At 38.8% G+C, this 17,976-nt stretch overlaps 2 protein-coding genes across 3 annotated transcripts in view; one reads left to right on the top strand and one right to left on the bottom strand.

The window, feature by feature from the left end:
• The window catches only part of fez1 (fasciculation and elongation protein zeta 1 (zygin I)), a 36,641-nt gene that overhangs the window by 17,420 nt on the left and 1,245 nt on the right, over nt 1-17,976 (top strand). For both annotated transcript variants that reach the window (XM_088088540.1, XM_088088541.1), the window contains exons 6-11: nt 2,135-2,221; nt 6,224-6,389; nt 10,395-10,699; nt 11,380-11,460; nt 13,307-13,382; nt 13,485-13,550. In XM_088088540.1, coding sequence (XP_087944666.1) covers nt 2,135-2,221; nt 6,224-6,389; nt 10,395-10,699; nt 11,380-11,460; nt 13,307-13,382; nt 13,485-13,550 — 781 coding nt within the window. The remainder of the gene's footprint in view (nt 1-2,134; nt 2,222-6,223; nt 6,390-10,394; nt 10,700-11,379; nt 11,461-13,306; nt 13,383-13,484; nt 13,551-17,976) is intronic.
• On the bottom strand, nt 2,246-4,699 carry LOC148187354 (uncharacterized). The gene is made up of 2 exons (XM_088088856.1): nt 4,460-4,699; nt 2,246-4,056 (listed from the first exon to the last, which is right to left on the bottom strand). Exons 1-2 carry the CDS (start codon nt 4,697-4,699, stop codon nt 3,466-3,468), a joined length of 831 nt encoding a protein of 276 aa, XP_087944982.1. The 3' UTR covers nt 2,246-3,465.

Genomic DNA, 17,976 nt, shown 5'->3' with positions numbered 1-17,976 from the left:
GCGATCATTTATTGGTCTGGAGCGGTGCAGTGCATTCTGGTAGATGTAGCTTTTTTACCTCTTGAGCAAAAGCGTCCCTATTCTTCTGCTTTCTCTGGTCATGAAGCAACAATTTCAAACGTATTTGTCTTTGTGAACTGCATAGAAAGCTCAGTTTTATGAAAATACCATCTTTCCTGCAGTGAAAAACTTTTTAATCTTTGTCCTGACCAGGTTCTTGTATTTACTCCAAGTATACCATAACAACAAATATTTCAGAGAAAGCACATGCCTACAATGACATTGTTAATATGTTGATGTTTAGTATGGATAATATTAACCATAATCATTATCTTAGTTTAGCATGTTAACATTTGCCTTTCACCACTTAACACCAAGTACAGCTGAGACTGATAGAAGTATCATTTCTGCAGGCTTTATAAATCATAGAATTTGACCAAATACAAAATTTGACCTGATGATGGCTGTAGATCAGGGGTGGTCAGTTATTTTTCCTGGGGCGCCACATGAGAAGCCCAGATTTTTGCCGTGGGCCAAAGAATTCCTCAGCACATATTATAGTTAAAATCACTCCAAACAGCACCTTATTAAGACAACTACATCAAGAGTCTGTAAGCTAGTGTACAGAACTGAGTGTTTGGGGTAAAAACATATCCATTCAAAAAAACAAACAAAAAAAATCTCTCAGCATGCCAAGAGATACAAAGATACACTGAAGGTCCTTAAAAGCAAGATTTAACCTGATCGGGAAAAAATCCTAACCAGTGCTATCTCCTGACCTAAACACAGATGCACATTACTTATTTTACCGCTTATCAGAACATTAATTTGTTTGTCACTTTGTATTGTCAGTGTAAAAGAAAAAATAAAGAAAAGGAAAATTGGGGGAGAACAAGCCTCACAAAATACTGTGAGAGCATCCTTTGAGCTAGTCTTCTAATGTGTGGGAAGCTCTCTTTAAAGACGAGTGAAATGTTAGTAATGTCACTGATTTGAAGCACTGTGCAAGCAGTGCATAAGACTGCAAGCCTGCGAGTTAAAGTTTCTCGTCCCTTGGGATAGTGTCCACGTTATATGTATAAGGAGAGGAGACTGTGAGCATTCCTGGTTCTGCTGCTTTTATCATCGCTACTTCTGACATATTTCCATATTTTTTCGCGTTTTGTCTCGAAGTGACGGCTCAAGTTATAGTCTTTTAGTACGGCAACATGTTCATTGCAAATTAACCATACTGCTTTGCCAATATCTGTGAAAAAAATATGTAGCAGTCATGACTAAACACTCTACGTTCAAGATCGACGTTATGCTTTTTTTCAACACTTATTTCGAGTAGCAGAAATTCTCCAAATTGTAGCTCCCTGCGTCTGTGATGCACAAACAAAATGAAAGTCCTGTACGCTCACACAAACTGACACGCCTCAGTCAGATGTCAAAGCAGCTGACGCTACTTCTGACACAGGAAGAAGCAGACTCACAACAGACAAGCATTTCAAAATAAAAGCCACTTTACTTTATTTCATTTTATTTATTTATTTATTTTACTGGTTCCACACACACAATTATGTGGTTTCCTCCCAGGCCAGGCAGAACCATCAAGTGGGCCGGATCCGGCCCACGGACCGTGTGACGCCCAGGTCGGCTCTAGATTAAACATTCAGGGATTACCATTGTGAGTCTAAATTCTTAAGAGCAACATGATTTTTTTAGACCAAATTTCAAGACAAGTTGTGTAATTTTTCAAAAACAAAAATGTGAGCTGGTGGTGCTAGAAGAAAATTGTCTGGGAATCATGAATATCTGTACAAAATTTATGGCATTCTATCGAATTGTTGCGATATTACCATCCATAGAGCCAATGTGAAATATTCAGTCACATTTCATCAACAACAGAATCCAACTTTTTGAAAGTCATTTTGTGCAAATCAGTAAATGAATAAGGTTTAACCTATTAAAACACTTTTACAAATGGCATAGCAAATTGCTTTTTTAAAAGTGATACTAAATAATGAAAAGGTTCTTTCAGAAAATTACTGTAGATTTAGTTCATCACTCCAAATCAGACTGGCTGCCTTTGAGTCTAAGTAAGTATACTGAAGCAGCCATTTGTTCTCATGTTTGGCCTCCCATTCTGCAGATCCACGAAAAAGAGGAGGAGGAGATGAATGAGAAGAATGACAACGCCAACTGCCTGAAAGAAGAACCTCTCATCACAGCTGATCAGGTGTGTGTGCGTGTGTATGTGTGTGCGTGTGTCTGTGTTTGTCTCTGTGTGTGTGTGCTTAAGATTAAACAGCAGTGTGCCTGTGTCCTGTTTGATAATGAGAAAAAGAAAGCAGGGTGTAACATAAGACTCGGCTCAGAATCGTGCTTGGCCTTTTGATCTTTTACCAGCCACTTTACAGTCATATTGTTTTGTTTTTTTTAATTACCATCATATTCTTTTAAGTATCTGTACCCTTACCATTCAGATTTTTTCTTTTTTGTTGGTCAGCAGCGGCTGCAACTATGGAGGGAAAAGGTCAACAATACATGAATCTGGGAAAGTATTGGAAGTGAACAAGTCCCCATTGCTGCGGTGGCTCCCTCCCGTGCAAGTTTGAATGCAAGCTGTAATGAGCTGTGTCTGTAATGATTAAATGAAACTCTTTATTGATTGTGCTAGCTAACATTAGCTGGTACAGTAACTTACTGTTACATTACAGCACTTGATTATATATAATATGTGAATTTGAATAACGGTAAGATCACCATCCATATAAAATACCTTCATCACTAACTGGGGACCACTGCCTAATGTCCAACCCTCCATGCTGTTGTCACTATAATGTTACAATGTCATTGTGTAATACTGTATCTACAGCTGTAACTGTCAGCAGGCAGCAGTCAATTGCCACCACAGCAATGCCGGCGCCACTAGATGGCGGAACACACAAATTGGTTGCTGGAATCGTCTATATGGCATGGGTCAGGGCCTACCTGTGCCTTCAGGAAACCAGTGGTGGATGAAGTACCTGAAAGCCATTCTTGAATAAAAGTATAGACATTTTACCAGAAAATGACTCTGGTAGAAGTTAAAGTCACCTATTAGAATGTAACTTGAGTAAAAGTCTTTAATATTATTAATAGAATAGAATAGAATATCTTTATTGTCATTGTACACGTACAACAAAATTTGATGCAATCCCCATCAAGTGCAAAAACCATTAAAGTGCAAGCTTCATAAACAAATAAATGAATAAGAATTACTCTAAAACTAACCATAAAACTATAATAAAAATAAAGAAGAAAAGGAAAAACACAAGCATAAAAGACGTTTTCACAGCTCGCTTGTACGACTCAAATCCACAGTTCATATTTGGACGGTGTTAAGTACAGTTATGGCTCTAGGGTAAAAAAAGAAGACAGTGTGTAAATCTGTTTGTCCATGTTTTCATAAGTCTGTAACGTCTGCCTAAGGGTAGCAGTTCAAACAACAAATGGCTTTACAGAGGAACTGTAAAGATCTGCCAGGGAGGGGAGAGGGCGGCCGATGATCTTCTGGGCGGTGGTGATAACCCTCTGAAGCGCTTTCTTCTCTGCTGCTGTGCAGCTGGCAAACCACAAACAGACGCAATATGTCAGTATGCTCTCCATGGAGCAGCGATAAAAGGACACCAGCAGTTTTTGAGTGAGATAGTTTTTACTGATGGCCCTCAGGAAATACAGTCTCTGCTGTGCCTTCTTCACCAGTGCTGTGGTGTTAGCACTCCAGGTCAAGTCCTCCTCCATGTACACGCCCAGAAACTGGAAGTCCAAGACCCTCTCCATATAATCCCTGCTGATGTAAAGGAGCTGCATGACTGTTTTGTTCCTCCTGTAGTCAATGATCAGCTCCTTGGTTTTGATGGTGTTGAGGACCAGGTTATTGTCTGTACTCAACACAGACAGCTGCTCCAGCTCGTCCCAAAAGGTGGACTCATCTCCCCCAGAGATGAGTCCAACTATGGTGGTTTCATCCACGAATTTGATGATGCTGTTGCTGGATCGGGGGGAGGCACAGTCTTGGGTGTAGAGGGTCTAGAGTAAGGGGCTCAGCACGCAGCCCTGTGGGGAGCCAGTGCTGGGGCTGAGAGCCGAGGAGATGTGGGGGCCTACTCTCACCCTCTGAGAGTGAGCCGACAGTTAGTCCTGGATCCAGTGGCAGGTGGAGTGAGGTAGACCCATGTCTGTCAGTTTGGTCATCAGTCTGTGAGGGAGGATGGTGTTGAAAGCACAGCTAAAGTCCACAAATAGCAGCCTAGCGTAGCTCTCTGCTGCTCTAGGTGTGTATAGGAAATGTGGAGATTTGTGGCTATGGCGTCCTCTGTGGACCTGTTAGCTCTGTATGCAAACTGGTGTGCGTCAAACACGGATAGGAGGCTTGAGATGATGTGAGTTTGGACAAGTTTCTCAAAGCACTTCATAATGACAGAAGTGCCACTGGACAGTAGTCCTTCAGGCTGCTGATGGTGGTTTTTTTCTGCAGTGGAACTATGGTTGAGGACTTCAGGCAGGATGGGATGGTGGACTGGGATAGGGACTGGTTGAAGATCTTGGAAAAGACCCCAGCCAGCTGTGCAGCGCAGTCCTTCAGCACCCGTCCAGAAATGCCATCAGGTCCCACAGCTTTCCTTTGGTTTACCACCCTTAGAGTGCGACTCACCTCATGTTCCTCCACCATGAAGATGTGACTTCTGTGGGCTCATAGATGTAAAGTGGCTGCCTCTGGTGGCTTCACCTCAAAGCGGGCAAAGAAGTGGTTCAGCTCCTGTGCCAGTGAAGTGTCACCATGCATGGCTGCAAGGTTGCTGGATTTGTAGCTGGTGATGTGCTGAACCCCTGCCACACCTGCCTTTTGTTGTTGCTGTGGAAGAAGTCCTCAGTCTTCCTTTTGTAAGCAGCCTTGGCCTCTCTGACGCCTCTTTTCAGGTTGGCTCTAGCAGCGGTGTAATGTGCCCCACCACCAGACCTGAAAGCTGTGTTTCTGACCCTGAGCAGGCACTAGACTTCTTTTGTCATCCAGGGCTTCTGGTTGGGATAAACCTTGATAAGCTTGTCCACAGTGACAGTGTCCATGCAGTACTTAATGTAGCACGAGACCGTTTCTGTGTACTCCTTCAGGTCCTGATGTTCAAAAATATCCCAGCTTGTCCTCTCGAAGCAGTCCTGCAGCTTATGGGGGGGCACCTTCGGGCCATGTTTTAACAGTCCTAGAGTTGGTAGGAGGGGGGTGTACACTGGAATTAAGAGCAGCGACACTGTAATTAAGTATCAAAAATTATTTTATGATATACCTAAGTATTGAAAGTAAAAGTGCAAGTAAATGCTGATAAAACAAGCCGTAATTATTTTGTAATATATTGGAGTAAAAGTATACATTTTATTTAGGAAATGTAGTGGAGTAAAGTGAACATTGACAGAAATATAAAAGCTCAAGTAAAGTACTGATACTCCCTAAAAATACAAAAAGTACTATAACAAAGTATTAGTACTTTATTGCATTACACCACTGCAGGAAACACAAGGACAATTTTTAAATCAGTGCCAATAACTGCAGATAACCAGTGCAGGAGGCCAGAATAGTGGACATGTGCTGACATTTTCCAGGTCTTGTTAGAGCCACTGTGTTTGCACAAGCTGGAGGCAGCTCAATGATTTCTGGGACAATCTGGTGATAAGGAGTTCTGGTCATCTAGATGGCTGCAGACCAAAGCAGGTATAAGGGTTTGTCAATCGCACATTGAAAAAGATCATTCAGTCTTTGCAATGCTTCCGGACAAATATATAGATACCAAGATAAGAGCCCTGAGGAACCGCAGGCACAGTCTTTGTGTTGCTAGCTGTGCCTCTTCCATTCATATGTTGTTTTCTTTGCCACTGACTTTTCACAGAGGGGCTCTCAATCATGTCCAATAAAGCATATGTGCTGTGGAGTGTCGGGCTGTTCTTATATCATGCTGGTACAGCAGTTTTCACAGATGCCTGCCTCCGCTCTACACTGCTGTTACCTGTAGAGACATCAATAATGGATTTAAGTATGATATGTACACTTCTACAGAAAGCTTCTGGCATTTGAGTAGCCTTACTCTACTGGTAAATGGACGGTTATGGATGTGTGTGTACTTAGCCCCGTCTCCAAATCTCTTTCCTGCCCATTCACCCATCTCTCTTTATCCTTCCATTTCACTCTGTCTCTCTCGTCAAGGTCATTGAGGAGATAGTCGAGATGATGGAGAACTCTCCAGATCCCGGCGAAACTGAAGAGGAGGATGAAGAGGAGGGCAGCCACTGCTCCTCCAGGACTAACCCCTCCCTGCTGGAGGAGATCAGGCAGCTGTCCCAGGCCTCCAACAACAACTGCTCATATGAAGGTAAAAGGTTTAATGCAACTTCTTACTTGACACTGGATGGTTTGGGATGTGAAAATACTGCATTCCTGTCAAACACTGGGCCTTAATGCAGCAACATTCTCTTAAATGTCTTTTATATTTTCTCCTAATTTTCTGGTAAGAGAGATTCAACTCCAGATGTACCAAATGGTCTTAACCATCTAAATTTGCTCTTATCAGGTGTGCTCATTATAACCTGTTAGCAAGGCAATGCCCCCTAAACTCCATGTAAGGGCAGGATTTGTGCTGTGTGAAAAGACTAACACATGCCAAGACTAGAGAGATGGCACTAAAAATGGCTGTAAGAAGAAGAAGAAACTCAGCAGCAGTGTAAATGACGTACTGTTAAATGTGATTTTCCAGAGTGTCAGTATTAGGGTTACGGGGAAATAAAAAACCAAGCAGTGAAAAAACATTAGTCGTGTCAGCAACAGTGGTCCAGGAGGTATTCAGATCATTTATTTAAGTAAAAGTACAAATACAGCACTGTAAAAATACTTTGTTACAAGTAAAAGCCCTAAATTGAAAACGTTACTTAAGTACGGGTATGTAAGTACAATCAGGGAAATGTATTGATGTATTAAAAGTAAAAGTAATCATGTAGAAGAGTTTAAATATATATTGAATAATACATCAAAAATGTCAAAAATAACTAAAAAGAAAAGTAGTATAGGTATATTTGAGAAGCTAGAAACATGATATGTGTTTTGCATAAAAGATGACTTAAACAATTCTAAAAAAAAATAGTTGCCAAGTAATTTCCCAATTTACTGACTGATTGTTTGAGCTGCACTTATATATTTGAATCCCAGGCCTGTTTTACACAGCACGCATCAGCAGTGTGTGAGCAGCGCCGAACATGTTTACTCTTCATGTTAACAAGTTAGAGCATCCACACTGCCCGCCTGAGCAACGCTTGTCGGGCACGTATCAGCTGTGTGTCAGCTGCAGCACATCTAGAGAAATTGTGGAAAAAGTGACATGAGATTAAAAAACTCAACTGAGATAAAAGTTCCTCATATTTGTACTTAAGTAAAGCACTTGAGTAATTGAACTCAGTTTACATTCCACCACTGGTTAGCCAAAGGAAGCGCAGAAACTGAAATTATAGCAATTGGGATCAGTTGAAAAGGCAGAGTAGGCTAGTATTACTTATGTTTTTAACTTTACTTATTCAGTCATTATAATTAATATAAAACCAAGTCTAAATTAGATATACAATATTCATGCATTATTTTCCTTGCAGAGGGGCACAATTTGTAGAGTGAAAAATAAACATGTTTTGTAATGTATTTTTTATTTGAGTTTTTTTTTTGGGGGGGGGGGGTTTTCTTTATCTGACAGGACAGTTGTAGTGTGACAGTGGGAGGGAGAGGGGATGACATGCAGCATGGGGCTAAGGTTGGAATCAAACCTTAGGCCACTGCCGTGAGGTCATAAGCTTTGTGGAAGGGGTGCCAGTTCTACCAGTTGAGCTACTGTTTTTCTGTTCTCTTGGTAAGGGCGACTCGATCACTCCGTTTCTTACTTAAAAGAAGAGCAAAAATGAGAAAATAGCCCAGAAATCAATGACAAAATAAGAACAAATCATGACTATGAACAAAAAAAAGAGAAAATCTGTCTAACGTTTTTTTGCACAAGGCCTGTTGTTCCTTGTAGATTGCCCGGCCAAAGAAGCTGCTTGGTTTGCCAGCAGGGCGATCACTCCTTCTATTGGTAGTATCCTTTTGGTGACAATTAATATTTCTCTTTGAAGCATGTTACTTGATATCATTAAAACACCAAATGATGAGACCCCCCCCCCCTTGCCATAGGCTGGACATTAATATCATCATTCCTTTTTTATCCAACATTAAGGCCAATTTCGATGAGTGCATAGACACCAGGGTCAAGGACAAACATGCACATATTGCAATACATGTCCATCTCGTGTACTAAGTTCTCTTATATTCAGTCTTCACGTCTTATTATTGGGGAAGAGGAGAGATACGCATCAGTATTCATGTTCAGCCAACCCCCCACCCCCACATTTCAAGTCTTAATTTAGTGATCCACATGGTTACATTAGTCATCTCATTCCAGCAAGTCCATAGGTGAGAGTTCAAGAGAACAAGGTGTTTTCTGCCATAAGGCGTCCTATCACCCAACATATTGTTGATCCATGTAGTGACCGAGTTGCATTAAAAAAGCATATGAGGGTGAGCGTCTTTAAGGTCACACAGACGTGTACATTAATTGATTTGTCTAATTTGTTAGAGTGCACCAGAAGCAGAATCAGCTTTAATGGCCAATAAGTGAGACAGTTAGAACAAGGACAGCAAAGGTGAACATGGACATTTGGCTACTGTGTACAGATATAAATACAAACAGAAAAGTACAGAGGTGTGTGTGTGTGTCTGTCTCTGTGTGTGTCTGTCTCTGTGTGTGTGTGTGTTTGTGTGTGTGTGTGTGTGTGTGTGTGTGTGTGTGTGTGTGTTTGAGTTTGAGAGAGCGAGAGAGAGAGAAGCAACTTGTACTGCTGGTTTTGAAGGTGCTATGGAAATAGCTAATTTATTGCACATTTAATAAGCTTTGGAGGAATTTAATCTTTTCTGAGGCAAAAGGATAAATAAATTTAAAGTAGTGGTGATTAAAAATATGTAGTTTGATCCTAACACACATCTGTCTTGATTTCATAATAAAATGTATTAATTTTTTCAAGTCTGATAGCTTGAAAGAAAAATCATCAACAGGAGCAGGAATGAGCGTAGGATCAAGTTGTTCATATACTGTATACTCTGTACTGTATATGAGCTGTAAATTGATTTTAAAGTATAATGATGATGATAATAATGATACATGTTCAGATTTGGATTCACTTGTGCTTTGTTTAGTAAGAACCTAATTGTTATGAGATTGATCATATAGACAGCAACATGCAGCAAAACTGTTGTCACTTAACCTGTGATATTGCCACACTGCCACAGAGACCAAATAGCAAAACAATTAAGACCGTTTTTGTTGCTAAAAGTCCTGCTTTAGTTAACTCAATCTTTTGCTCGTTTGTTCAAACTGAACCACTTACAGTGAATTTTCGCACATTACGGCCTACAGGTTAATTATGCTGCTCTACGGTTTACTGCACTGCCCCTCATTCTGGTTTAGTAGGAGCCAACAAGCTACCCAGCTAGCAACCTTTGTTCTATAAACATTCTGAGAATAGTACAATGCAATGTTTTAGTATCTTCAGCACTTGGCCTGCGGCCTCGTGCCTACGACCGAATCACAGCCGTGATGATATGAGCACAACATCACTCCCTCTCCTGTGATATTGCTTAAACATTCTATGATCTGTCACCTCTCAATATCACCTAAACATCCTCAGAATGTTGCAGTTAAAATTATGTCTTAGTCAGCTTTTAACCTTACAGGAACAATATTATTTTTTCTTAAAAGGTTCTTTAAACATTTGAGTAAAATGTTTTCTTTGAATCATTATTAAAACTAGTAGGTAAAGTTAGCCAGTGTTGCTACTAATAATGCTGTCCCGAACCAACAGTGTTTCTGAGGAAACAATGTGCCGTATATGTATTTGTAACTTACAGAATGACCTACTCTACATATAACTACAGTTTTACAGGTTGTTTATTTAATTTTCACACATATCTGACCTGAGAAGATTCAAAAAATTGCTTTGTAAGGGTAGGTACCAGTGAGAAGCCTAGTTCATCAGATCAGTCTGATAGGATGAGCTACTGGTAGCTCCTCCTGAGGGGGCAACACAAATTTTCAGAGGACAGGGCTAAAAGAAAAGGATATTTTGTTATTTTGCATTTCATGTCTTTTATGTTTTTTTTCTTTTTTTGAAAAGTTAACCAGTTAATTTCCAATCAGTGAGCATTGTTCTTTCAAAAGTAAAATTAGCTGAAACTTACATCCCTAGTCTGAACCTATGGTTGAGAAAATAAAACCCAGCTATCCCTCTCTATGCCTTCATCTCCTCTGCAGGCCTGAGCCTGATGCCCAGCTCAGCGCTCGTCGAGCTGCTGCACAGGGTGGAGGCCGCCATTCGCGAGTACTCAGAGGAGCTGGTCAGCCAGCTGGCTCGACGTGAGGAGCTGGAGTTTGAGAAGGAGGTGAAGAACACATTCATTACTGCCCTGATGGAGGTGCAGAACCGACAGAGGGAGCAACGAGACAGCAGCAAACGCCGACGCCGGGACAAGGCCCTGAGCCTGCAGGGGGGAGGGACAGCTCCTGTGAATACAGCCTCCACAGGCCACACTGAGAAGACTGGGAGCATGCCTGTCAAGGTGAGAGGCAGGGAGGGGTGGCCTATAGTGACTTACACACCTTTCAAATAGTGTTTGTGTATCACAATTTAGGCCCTTTCACAAGAGTTTTGCAAACTTGAGTTTTCATCAGTGTTATTACAGTTAATTCTACCACAGTAGGCTAGATTTACCAAGAAAATAATGTTGTGCAAATGTGCGCTGCGGTTTTCACTGAGTTAAATGAGAAAAAGGTGAAACCACAGCGCCTGACAGCTCTCCCTCTCCCCTCCCTCAGACTGGTAGCATAATGGATCTCAGGTCCATTAGCTTCTAAGTATCTTCCAGGAAAGATCCTTAAGTGACCTGTCGTCTTAATACAGGAACAGCCCAGTCTCCTCCTGGCCAGTAACAGGGAAACAACCTAATGGATTTTCCCTTCATTCAATGCAACAGCAGTGTTTTTATGTGGTGACTGCTGGGTACCTGAGGCTGCAATACTAAAGTAATATGAATGTCGATGGCATGATGATGCTGATGCAATATAAACAACAAAGCTAATCCTATTTCACCATGATGTCTGTGTGAGATGCTGAAGGGTCTGCACTCTGATGAAAAATACTCTTGATCATATGCTCAGTTTAATCAAGGAAATGATGATCATTTGTTGCTAATAATAGCATCTATGTGTGCGCGTGTGTGTGTCCTGGTTTGACCTATAGCGTTTCAGCATGGAGGGACTGTCTAACATCCTGCAGACGGGCATCAGACAGACATTTGGAAGCACAGGGAATGACAAACAGGTGAGGTCAATGGTCAATTGTTTTTTTGGTTTTTTTTTAAGCTTACAGTGTGGCATAGCTGCACTTAGCTACAAATGAAGTTCACTATGCAAACAACACAACTGTTACATGGCGAAACAGGCACTAGCCATTGGACAGCAGTATTTCTAAGTAATCATTTGAATAACACTGACAGGTCATTTGCTCAAAACAGCCTTTATTTATATAGGCACACGTGTTATATCAACGTGGATGCAGTTTTATAGCAACATGTCCATAGAAATGTAAACAATCATGATCGACATGAGTTACTTACAGGAGGCCACACAAACTGTTGTGGTGACACTGATTGATTGCAGCGATGTTACCACACATGGTGTTTGTCATGTATGTTCCAGCTATGGTCTAAGCTCATGTATGCATGCCACTGCCCCGGTTCAATACACAGTCTCACAAAGGAATGATCTGCCCCCTTAATGTAATCTAATTTCTGTTGATTTATACATGAATTTAGCATTTTGTGTGTCTAAGCTGATCATAATTGAAAATGTAGGTCTGTTTTGCTTGCATGAGAATACATTTATAACTTAGCTTTAGAAGTTAATTTGTCTGTTTAAAGATCTGTCAATAACAGTGGGTTCGAATACTGGGTTTTGAATTTTGCTGTTTACCCTTGTGTTTAAGTTACAAATTGTGCCTTTCACTTAACCTTTTTTTTTTACTTGTTTGCAGTGTACAGACTGACTTTTAAAGAAGTTGTTCTCGAAATACACTTAATTACTTTATTGCCCCGAGTTTACTAAATAAGAATCTACCAGCAGCAGCTGCTTTGCTTAATGTAGCATACACACTGCAGCGCATTGCACCTGCTGGCACTGAACCTTTCAAAATTCAGTGAAGCAGAGTTCATGAGCATATTTCGGAGTTGGGATTTCTATCAGCTAACTAACCTCAGAATAAAAACTATAATAACAGAGGCGGGCTAGCTCTTAATCCCTGTTTCCAGTCCTAAAGCTAAGCAAAGGACCCATATCGTACAAAGTCAGATTTCCATGTCTTTTTAAATTATAAAGCAGGAGTAGGTGCTGTGTAAATATTGTGCATAGAAATGCACACAGTCCGCATTCAGAAACCTTCACCTCTGAACTAGCTGTCATGGCGTCCATAAGTTTGTGATGTCATAACTACACTTAATAATACTAAGTAATACTAAATTATAAACTAAGGAAAGTGCAGCTACAGTGCCGCCACAGTCATTCCCTGGCTGCAGTGATGGGACAGAGATGCCAAGAACGCAGATCTGGAAGACTCCAAAACACGGAGCAGGCTGGGCTTTTGTGAGAGGGGGCCTTTAGGAGACAGGTGCTAAAACAGAGCATTATAGGGAGAGGGTGAAAACAGTATTGAGACGGACAGTGTGAGGAAAAATAACATGTTTTTGAACATAAACCACATAAACATGTTCTAAGAGAGAGCCCAAATACAAGAATGAAACTGAAAATTAGCATAATGTGTGACCTTTAAGCAAACCTTCTTGAGTCGAGCTGTTTAACAGAAACATAGGGTACTGTATGAGATGGTATTGATCTTTTAAAAGTAACTCTTTACCCTTCGAATACTGAGCAAAAGCCTGAGAAGGCAATGAGCAACTAAAGGAAAAAAAGAACCCAAAATTAGCAAGAAATTAGTAAGAAGTACAAGAAAAATACCTGGATTTTTTTTTAAAGAAAAACGTGTAAGTTAAAAAAAAGGGAATTAATCTGGAAAAAGTGCTTGAAAATGATAATTTTCTGATTATTTTATTTTAAAATATCTAAAGACTATTGCTGTGTTGACATCTGTGAACACTGAACCGTTCTGTTTCCAGTATCTAAACACAGTCATTCCATATGAGAAGAAGGGCACCCCTCCATCTGTTGATGACCTGCAGATGCTCACAAAGAGTAAGTATAGAATCCAGGACATTTGTATCAATGGAAAATCATAATAACTGGCTGGAAAAGTGTATACCTAGGGTTGAGATACCTTTTATTTCTTTCATGTAGTTCTTTATGCCATGAAGGAGGACAGTGAGAAGGTGCCTACTCTGCTAACTGACTACATATTGAAAGGTAAACACATCAGTTTTTTTACTTATAAAAAGTGAAGCCCTATTTTTGTACTGACATGTACAGCAAAAGAACACACACTAAGACCACAGTAAGAATTGCACCATTTCTCTGATTGGAATAATGAGCCTCATGCAAAAAAATGAACACATTTTCTTAGATTTTTGGGGTTTTTTGTGTTTGTTTTGTTAACCCCCATTGATTTTTGGGATTCACCTTTTTTCTTATTTTGCTCTTCTCTTAGGGAAGAGAAATGTTATGACTTCAAGAGCACTCTGACCAAAATAAGAGAGAAACCTCTTGTTTTCACAGTTTACAAATTGTTGCTCAGTTCAAGGAAAAATACCATACAATCAAATTTAGATATTTATGTTTCAAAATAATTATAATGTTAAGGTTATTAAATTTCATGCCCAAAGAAGTGTCCTGTACATAGTCCATTGATTTCAATGACTGTAATGTCACTTACTGTGCGTCCCTCCTCTGACCAGTACTGAAATGTAAGTAAGTATGTTTACTCTAGTGCTGTACTTAAGTACAAATTTGAGGAACTTTTACTTAAGTTGAGTTTTTGAATCTCATGCTACTTTCACCTTCTACTCCACTACACTTCAAAAGGAAATACTAAGTGCTAAGAATTTTTGTTGTGCAGCTGAAACAATTATTCAGTTCATTAGGAAATTAATTGAAAAATATTTTTATTTTTTCTGTTGATTGATTTTTTTCATATTAACATATGAAATTAACTGTGAGAATAGAATAGAATTTTTATTGTCCACAGGGGTGGAAATTGTCTTTGGCCCACCAAAACCCTGGAGACAACAACAATAAAAAGCAGAAGAGCAGTTGGTAAAATGAACACATAAACAGGTCATTAGGAACATTTGAACATAGTCCATTCAGTCCATTCATGTCACTGACTGTCTGTGGTTTAAAATTCATCAGTCACTTTGTTGAGGTGAAATCTGACAGTAATAATTGGTCAATTATTACTTTTCATTGCATGAAAAATGACTTACGGGAAAGAAATAATTGCCAATTAATTTTCTAATAAATTGACCAATTATTTCAGCTGCACTTGTATATTTTCATGTTTATGATTTGTGTGAAAAAATCCTAATTTGTAAAGCAGTTATCTAATAATAGTACTGGAGTAAAAAGTACAGTATTTCCCTCTGAAGTGTAGAGGAAAAGAAGTGGCATAAGATTACTACGCAAGATCTGATATCCCCAAGTAAGTGTTGTCCCTGGATCAATGTCTACCTTGTTTGTCCAGATTCACTTTACAACCAACCAATCAGTAGCAATTATCGACTGTGATGTCATTCACAGTGCACCATGCAGAAAAAAGAAACCACTCATTTCAAAGCCATTCAAGCCAATAGTATCTATCTGCAGGTTTGCAGGCAGCAGTTTCAGGACCGCAGATCTAGGACCCTCGTTTTTCGCGACAGCGCCACCCAGTGAATTGGATGAATGCAAAAATACACAATATCTTTAATATGTGTCGAGTGAATGCAAAGCCCAATACCTACAGCCAAGCTGTACGCATGTGCCTGAACCTGCGGTTCTAAAAACTGCTGCCTGCAAGCCTGCAGATACACCCTTAATATTCAACACCACATGCAAAGATTTTCTCGGATTTTCAGCACACTTTATTACTAGATATATATTTAACCTCTTTTGGATCTATTTTAATGGGAAAGTAATATGTGTGAAAAATAGATGTTACAGGACTTGTGGTTATGACTACACTCATAAATACACATAATGCTTACTGATGTACTGTATCAATAGCCATAAACCATTAAAGAATTGACTTTAAATGATTTATAAGTGGAAAGAGTCTTATAGATGCTCTTGTTATAAACTAGAGGTTGAATGCCGGGGCTTATAATGCATTATAAATTTCTATACTCACTTATTTACACATCAACATTTTACTGTAGTAAGGACTCATAGTGTGATATAACAATCCATGCTGTATCATTAGTTACCATTGTATGTGTTAAGTAAAGTGAGGTGCATATTGATTCATTCATAACAATTTATGCTTCATCATGTTTCATTGTAGGTGTTGAGTAAAGTCTAATCATTTTCATTTCATTTATAAGAATATATGCTGCGTCATAAGTGATTAATGCGTACCATACACTAGAATACTTTGAAAATGCATTTAAAAGACTTAATTCCAACAATGTATCAGAGAGTTTTTAGCCACAGAATTAGATTTCATAAAGACTGGGGATCTTGCAGTGTCAGAGAAGGACAGAAACTGTTGCAGCCTTTGAAATCCACAGTGAGTATCCCATATGCTGTAGCTAGGTAACTAGCTAACCACTTTCCCCATACCAAACAGGCTATCTGCAACCTGAGTTAGCCACTGGGATGTTTGCAATTAGCCTACAAGTTAACCTAATGATTTAGCTGAAGATTGCTAGCTCCACTCATATATATGGATACATGATATGACTTTTGAAGCTAGCAATTTAAAAATCAAACACACAGTTAGCTTGCAGGCTAATAGCAAACAATCCAGTAGCTAATTTTAGCTCACAGGTAGACCCTACAGTGGTTAGCTGGCTAGCTTACAGCATATAGCATAGGCTACTAACCAGGGATTTCAGGAGCTGCAGCAACTGCTATCCACTTTTTTATTCTCCACTGTTACACGGTACAAAATGTAAAGCCATGTCTGTATTTTTGACCACATACAAAAGTATTACTTTTTTTGGTATTTTGTACGACACACTATTGCATAACTTTTTTGTGGTGTTTTCTAAGACATACTATAGTAGACATTTTTAAGGGATTTTGGAGGACATACTGTACTTTAGTATGACTTTTGTGGTATTTTGGACGACATACTTTTGTATACGTTTTTTATGGTATTTTGGAAGACATACAATAGTATGACATTTATTTTTTCATAGTATGACAACACACTTTAGTATGACATTTTTATGTTTTTTTCGACTACATACTGTAGTATTACATTTTTATGGTATTTGGAAAACAAACTATATTATCAGTTTTTATGGTATTTTGGACAACAGACTATTGTTCTACTTTTTTGGTATTTTTGACGACATACTGTAGTGTGACTTCTTTGTGGTATTTTTGACGACACACACTAGTATTTTTTTTTTAATGGTATTTAGGAAAACATGCAATAGTTTTACTTTTTTATGATGTTTTCTATGACATACTAGTATGACTTTTTTATGGTATTTTGGACACCATAATATAGTATGGCAATTTAATGGTATTTAAAGTGTTACTTTTTTATGGTATTTTGGACGACATACAAAAGTATTACTTTTTTATGCTATTACTCTTTTATGGTATTTTGGACCACACCATTGTATTTTTTGTGGTGTTTTCTACGACATACGAAAGTAATACTTTTTTAGGGTATTTTGTACGACACACCATAGTATTACATTTTTATGGTATTTTGGATGACACACTATTGTATTACTTTTTTGTGGCATTTTCTATGACATACTACAGTATGACTTTTTTATGACAAATTACTAACCTATAACAATTTTATGATGTTTTGGACGACAAACTATAGTATTACTTTTCTGTAGTGTTTTGGAAAACATTCAGTATAGTATGACTTTTTTTATGGTGTTTTGGATGACATATTGCAGTATGACTTTTTTTTATGGTATTTTGGACGACATTGTATCGTATTACTTTTATATGGTATTTTGGACAACATACTGTAGCATTAATTTTTCATGTTTTTTTGTTACAACATACTATAGTATGACTTTTATATGGTATTTCAGACCACCTACTATAGTATTACATTTTTATGGTATTTTGGACGACATACTATTGCATTACTTTTTTTTATGGTATTTTGGACGTCTAAGTATTGTATCACTTTTTTCTGGTATTTTGGACCACATACTGTTGCATTAATTTTTAATGGTGTATTATGAATTTTTATGATATTTGGAGGACATACTGTAGTATTATAGCTATAGTATTATAGCATTATAATGCTGTCATAATGCATTATAGATATAGTCTTCATAGAAAGTGTTAACGTTAAGTAACACTATATTTTTTATTTCAATATTTAGTAATAAAATGTGCTGAAAATTCGAGAAAACCTCATCTCTGCATGCGGTTGCTGCTTGATTGGTTTTGAAATTGGCGGTTTCTTTTTCCTTCATTGGCGGGTGTCAGCATGGAGCACTGCGAGTTACATCACAATTGAGAATAGGTGTGATTGGTTGGTTGTAATGTGAATCATGGACAAACAGGTTAGTCATCGATGGAAGGACAACATTTACTTGGAGGTATCAGATCGTGCGTGACGTCACTTTTGTCACAGGATCTCTACATAACCAATTTACACAGTGACACAAGAGGTGGCGTCTTCAAAAGATTACACTCTGCAACCCAGTTT

This window comes from Plectropomus leopardus, chromosome 15 (assembly GCF_026936395.1).
Source record: "Plectropomus leopardus strain MGB_pleo_1.0 chromosome 15, ASM2693639v1, whole genome shotgun sequence".
Taxonomy (NCBI): domain Eukaryota; kingdom Metazoa; phylum Chordata; class Actinopteri; order Perciformes; family Serranidae; genus Plectropomus; species Plectropomus leopardus.
The sequence above is the reverse complement of the archived record's forward strand: the minus strand, read 5'-3'. Positions and strand labels throughout refer to the sequence as shown.